At 38.1% G+C, this 6,516-nt stretch overlaps 1 protein-coding gene across 1 annotated transcript in view; it reads left to right on the plus strand.

The window, feature by feature from the left end:
- soga1 (suppressor of glucose, autophagy associated 1) overlaps nucleotides 1–6,516 on the plus strand; it is a 107,419-nt gene that overhangs the window by 70,432 nt on the left and 30,471 nt on the right. Inside the window, exon 5 of the mRNA XM_037684983.1 lies at nucleotides 5,092–5,154. Coding sequence (XP_037540911.1) covers nucleotides 5,092–5,154 — 63 coding nt within the window. The remainder of the gene's footprint in view (nucleotides 1–5,091; nucleotides 5,155–6,516) is intronic.

Here is a 6,516-nt window from a genome sequence, read left to right on the forward strand (position 1 = left end):
CTGATAAAAGAAGCAGCAGAACACTAGCTATAAACTAAATGTGACAACAAGCTTGCCAAAAGCAAAATATAAAAAATTAAAAATGCAGAACACTAGGCAAAAGCTAAAAGAAACAACACTACCTAAAATCTAAAAGTAGGTGAAAGCTAGCTAGAAGTTAAAATTAGTAGAATAGTAGTTAAAAACAAAAAGGAGCAAAAGAACAGCTAAAAGCTAAAAGAAAATGCTGATCGCTGAAGAAAAAAAGAAGCAAAACACTGCCTAAGCTAATAGCTTAGGTAAAAGCTAAACATAGTGAAAGGCTAGCAAGAATCTAAAAGTTACAAAAGGCTGGCTAAAAAACTAAAGTAGGAAAAGGGTAGTTAAAAGTTAAAAGTAGCAAACTGCTAGCTAGAAGCTAAATTAGCAACTAAAAGTACCAAAAGGCTAGCTAAAAGTCAAAAGTAGCATTAGAAGGAAGATAAAACAAGTATCCTGAAGCAGCTTCAAAAGGAAAATAAGTTTTCAAAGTGAATAAAGAGATCTCAACGTTTTTTTTTTTGGTTTTTTTGTAAAAATATTAGTAAATTTCTATTCTGACAAATATAAAATGTAAAAAATCCGGAGCACCCGTCTCCTGAATGAACTGAACGTTTTGATGACTGAATGGATAAAATAACGCAAAGCATGCAAAAGTAGTTTGCAAACAAACCAAACATACTGGAAAATTAAAATTTTAAAACGCAGGAAAACAAAAGAGTAAATGCTGACTCAGCATCCACGTTGCTCGGCGCGTGTTTTAAGCAGCTAAAGAAATGATACACTTGTTTCATTTCTGTTCCTCATTTCCAGAACAGGACGAGGAGGTTTAGCAGCAGATTGGCTGATTTTCTCCCGCCTCAGCATCAGCAGAGTGTCATAATATTTAATAAATGTGTGTTAAAGTGAGTGAGGCTGCGGCGTGTGTGGAAACAGTGTGAGTTTATGAGCTGAGCAGACACTCCGGTCTTATCGGCTCCTCTCTGATCCTCTCAGAGCTGCTTCACTCCGCCTGCAAACATCAGCAGAGAGCTGGGATTAGTTCACAACACAACACTCTTCTGGTTTTTTACCAACATTTAGGGCAGGATTTGAGCCAAATACATCTTTATTAATCAATCAAGTTGTTTAATATTACATGTCAGCTTCTACTTAAAACAAAGAGATAAACACGATTTACATATTTAATAATTGTTTTAGGATGAGTGGGAGCTGACTGTGCTGCTTTGGTTTGTGCACACTCAAGAGGGCCGGCGTGGTGTAAATATCTCCCTCCCTCTGAAATGTCAATCAACAATATCTTTCTGCTGCCATCCAGTTTCATCTTGCACACACACACACACACACACACACACACACACACACACACACACACAGATAGATAGAGCTTCATTTATCTCAGGAACAGGACACTAACGTATCGTTGTTACAACCACACACGATGGAACAAAGATTCAACACAATGAGACCCACAATAGTTGCATAACCAGTGTGTGTGCGTGTGCATGTGTGAGTGTTTTTGTTTCAAGTTACATTGTGGAGACCATTTTTACAAAAAAAATCCTACATTGTGGGGACCAACTGCACATTGTGGGGACTAAAGCCAGGTCCCCCATAAGGATAAGTCTTGTTGGGGTTTAGGGGTTAGGTTTACTAGTAGTTGCCTAGTAATAGTTTACCATTACTAGTACTAGGCATGTACTAGTAATGGTTAGGTTTAGGGAAAGGATTAGAGTTAGGCTATAGAAAATGAATTGAAGTCAATGCAAAGTCCCCAAATAGTACGTTTACAAGAACGTGTGTGTGTGTGTTGTGCTTTTTGAAACCTGCACCCTCTCTGCTTGACTGATGCATTTCCTCTGTTTTTAGCTGCTCAGACTTTCATTTGAATGCATTTACTTCCTGTCCAGAGTATCAGAACCTTGCAGAAGTCTTTTTCTGCTCTAGAGTTTCCACATTGGCTTGTTAAGTTTATACTGGTTGTTATCTGTTTCAGGAAGTTGTCTGTGCCCATCTCCCACTCTGTCCTCCCTCTTTCCATTTCTCTAGAGGTTTAACCGGGTCTCGGTGTGTTTGATGGTGTCCTGCTCTGCAGATCTGAGTGTCACGGCTGGTTGAGCTGCAGATCAGACTGTAAGGAGGAGACTTCTCCTGCTCAGTGACAGGAATGGCAACATATCGTTTCTTTTTACTCCCTTTTTTTTTTTTGCTCTACTGTATTTTGTTTTTTCTGACCGTGCTTCCTCGTTTCATTCTCATGTCTATCTGTTTCCACTTGTCTTTAGTTTTAGACTCATGTTTGTTCTTTGCGTTTGCAGTCCCTTTGTGTTTTCTCACTATTGTCCAATTTCTTTTCTGCCAGCATCCCTGTTAGAATAAAGTGATACTTTGTGAAAGAACTCCTAAGATAACTTCTGGAATATTGAGGAGGATATTCTGTTAAATAACTTATCAGACAGCATGAAAGTCGACTTGTTACCTAATCCGGAGTGGAACTGTAGATCTGCCAGTTCAGAAACATGAGATCTGGGCTCTGGTCACAGGGTGTGGGCTTCTGATTTATTAATAATGAACATTTCCACGTATACTTTGAGATAAGATGTGCACATTAGTTGGAATATGGCGTCAGGTTAAGTTTTTTCTTGAAGGTTCATTAAGTTTTGTGCATCAAGGGGCTAGAGAAAGAAAAAAGCTTCTGTGTAAAAACATATTTATCACAATTCAAACTTCATTTTACAGTTTTAAACAATGATTCTTCTCTTCGAGTTTTTTCTCTTAAAATCTCTCTTTTTTTTTACTCTTAAAAACTCTTTCGCACTTAAAATCCGTGAGCTTTATGTATTAATTCTGCTTGTGCTTATCTTGAACCAATTTTAAATGGTTATTGTGAATGAGTTGAATAAAGTTTGACTTATTTGACTGTTTTGTTTTACTTAATGCGCCTTATAATCCGCTGTGCCTTATTTATGAAAACTGACCCGTTTCTTGATTCTTCGCCTTATAATCCGGTGCATCTTATAGTCCAAAAAAACGGTACTTTGAGCGAAAATGTATGTGCAAAGTTTGATTTTCACAACAATACAACTGCTTTAAAACAACCTGATTTTTTTTCTGGTTACAGTTTTTTTTAGTGGCTACATTTCAATGTGAGGCCGTTTTTAGACAATTTTTAAACAGATTCTGGCAGATCTGGGCCTTCTAATTCAGTTAATAACATGAAGAAACCCTGATTTATACCAGAAAAACATTTAACACGTTAGGTCAACAGAGCTGCTGTTATCTGTGTTAGTTTATACCTAAATAAATTGTATATCTTGTATAAAAATAATTAGCTGAGTAACATCCACGCTGCAGAAAATATGAAAAAATACAAATTTTTTGATTTTTTTTTTTGTAATTCTGCAACATTTTCTGACAAAAACTAACATACATCATATTTAAAAAAACAATTTAAAATGTAACATAAATATAAAGGGACTTTAAATAGCTTTTTTCCCTTTGATTGTGTGGCAAAACAAAAAAAGACCCATTAACAGCAACTGCGATGACATTCGTATAAAATGATTCGGTTCCTCGTCTCTTTCAACACGTCTCATACTGCAGCCCATTACTGCCTCAACAAATCTAACTCTGATTTAAGCCCAGAGCGGCAGATGTTTGTCTTCTTGGCAGCTCCAGAGTCCCTCTGAAGCTGCCAAACTGGAAGCCAACACTTCCAACATCTGTGCAGCCGGAATCAATGGCTTCATTATCAGGCAGCCCTATCGATCAGTTTATTGCAGCTAATACGCCGCTGCACGCTGATAAACTCTGATGGAATGGGATTTGGGGAATGAGGAATGAAGTAGTTGGAAAAATGGCCCAACGGAGGGTAGAGAGGGAGAAGAAGAACGAAGGGGCAAAGAGGAAGACTGGGTTGGAAGGAGAGGTGAGAGTGGAGAGTGATGTAAATCAGAACAATAAACTATCTTCATATTAAAATGACTCTGCTGCAGGTTATAATGTAGGAGCTCTTTTTTAACATGTTGGGGGGAAAAAACTGTTATCATAAAGTGTTTCTTTTTATTATTATTTTCTAACATCCTCTCTTGTCTCATTTCTTTCCTTTGTTGTTGATGGTGTGTTGCAGAGAGAGTAACTTGTTTCCATGGAAACAGACTGAGCCTGATAAGCTTGGGTGCTGCAGTGTGTGTGTGTGTGTGTGTGTTAGTGTGTGTCCATCTCATTTTTCTACCCTTTTTAGTATATTTTCTTTATAATCACCTGCCTCACCAGGACAGGAAGTCCTCATGAGGACAGTCCTAATGCAGTGGAACGACATTTTAGGGTTAAGGTGTGTGTGGGTGTGTGTGTGAATGATGATTGATGAGGGTCTAAATCACATAGTTGCTCTGTGTGTTCATAACTCCATCCTCTAATCAGTGTTTAAGTGGTAATTAAAACCATTATGAATCCCAGGTCTCATCTAAAGGAGGTAGGGTGATTGTATGTGTCTTATGCTGGATACATTGAGAAAAGGATGTCCGTGCATCGTGTTATATCTAACCTACCTGCTGCCTTCAGTGTTTCCATGGCTGTGTTTTTGTTTCTGTCGAAGAGTGTGCAAATGGTTGTAATGGCCATGTTCCAGCATGGCTCCAAAGTGTGAAACATAGCACACAAGCAGACATCAATCTTTTGGTGAGGAAAAAATGCTGCAAACTTTGGACTTTGTGATTTTCACGTCAGGTGAAAAGTGACGATGCTCACTCGCTTGTCCTCTGTTGGCATCAGCAGGGACAGTTCGTGCTAAGACAAGAGATGAAGTTGCATTTACAGTAGTTATAGCAAACAAACTGTTATTGGGGACACAAGTTTATGAATAAACTAGATTAATTATTTCAAATACTAACCAGATATAGTTAGAAATGTTAGCTTTGGACTCTCATCTCGAAGAGTTTGAAAGATAAATGTTGGAGTTGCAGCTTTCATGCTGCAGGTCGTCTCCTACCTTTTTGTTTTTGACTGATTTTAGTTTCGAGAACGGAGGCGGTGCGACATCTTACTAATGAGAACATCTTTGTGTCTGTGCAGAGCTCCCAGAAGAAAAGAGGAACACGAACTGGCAACAAACCTGACAAGAAGTCTGCTCCCCAGGTACAAAAACACACACAATCCTGGGTGGTCCAGTTGGTTCAAATGATCAATAAGAAAACCAGCTCTGTTTCAGCAGCTGAAGGAACTTCATCTGGTTTGATAAAAGTTTCTTCCCTTTGGAGCTCAGGTTTGAGTCTGTGACCTACTTCCCTTTCAGGAGAACACACTATATGTCCATACAGGTGGTATGGAGTTATAAACAGAAAACTCTTTTCTCCTCTCTCATCTTTTCTAGGCTCTATATTGCCCTGCAGGTGTTTTTATCAAAGTCTAAACAAGGCGTTCTTTTTGTGTTCTAAGTGTGTCAGAGTGAGAATAGTTCTACGTGTGTGCAGGTCAAAAATCCACTAGTTCTCGCTGTAAATCACGTCTGCTGTGAAGTAAAATTCTCTCCTGAGCTGCTAACTCAAGCCCAGACTCTCCTCCCAGACCGCCCACCATAAATGGCTGTAAATTCTGTGAGCCGAGCCTCCTTTAATGTGGTTGGAGCTGCTCCACAGGCCGTAAAGCAAACACAGCCGCAGAGCTGCTTCTGAGGAATGTGTGGACTCGGTCAGCTGAGGTCAGCTGCAGCAACAGTAAAGAGAAACGATACATGAACAAGATTCATATTATTTTATTAGAGAAAAGTTTTAGTGAGATGATGACACTTTAAGTTTAAACTGGAATGTGAGGAATGTTGCTTTGACTGTTCGGACTCTTTTTGGCCACCAGGAGACAGAAAAATGCCACAAAAATACATATCAGAGATGTTATCACTATAAAAAGTTGTTTTTTGTTTGCATGGTAGCAATTATTAATTTATTTGTTCATCAGCACAAAATGAAATTTTATTTTTCACTCCTTCAGTTCTGCATTTGGATTTAAAGCAAATTTCAAGTTAGTGTTATTTAGAATATTCACCTGTTTTACGCTGAGGGTTTTGAGTTTTTCTCCTTCAAACTTATCAAATTTTATAATATTTTAAGGTTATGGAAGTAAAATGATAAAGTTACAATTGAAAGTGTTTTTTGGCACAGGTAGCATGTTTCTTCTCAAATATACACCAAATGTGGTCTTTCTGCAGAGAAAGTTTTTTTTGTCTGTTTCTTCCATAGTTTGCTCACTTGATTTATGCATTTTTATGTTTAACATTAGCCAGAGAGTTAAGACATTTTCTTTGCAAATGATATTTTTGGAGGCAAACCACTAATGAGTGTGTTTCCTCAAGATTATCTGCTCTTCCTAGTCAGTAGTTTTCCCTGGAAGTCCAACAAGGAACAAAAACAGAGACTTCACTGTTTAGTTGCTGAACGCCTCAAGTTGGTCGAACAGATCTTTGTATTTATCTATATATATTTTGTATGTATGTGTATATATATA

The sequence above is a fragment of the Nematolebias whitei genome, chromosome 11 (assembly GCF_014905685.2).
Source record: "Nematolebias whitei isolate Nwh7 chromosome 11, NemWhi1, whole genome shotgun sequence".
Classification (NCBI taxonomy): domain Eukaryota; kingdom Metazoa; phylum Chordata; class Actinopteri; order Cyprinodontiformes; family Rivulidae; genus Nematolebias; species Nematolebias whitei.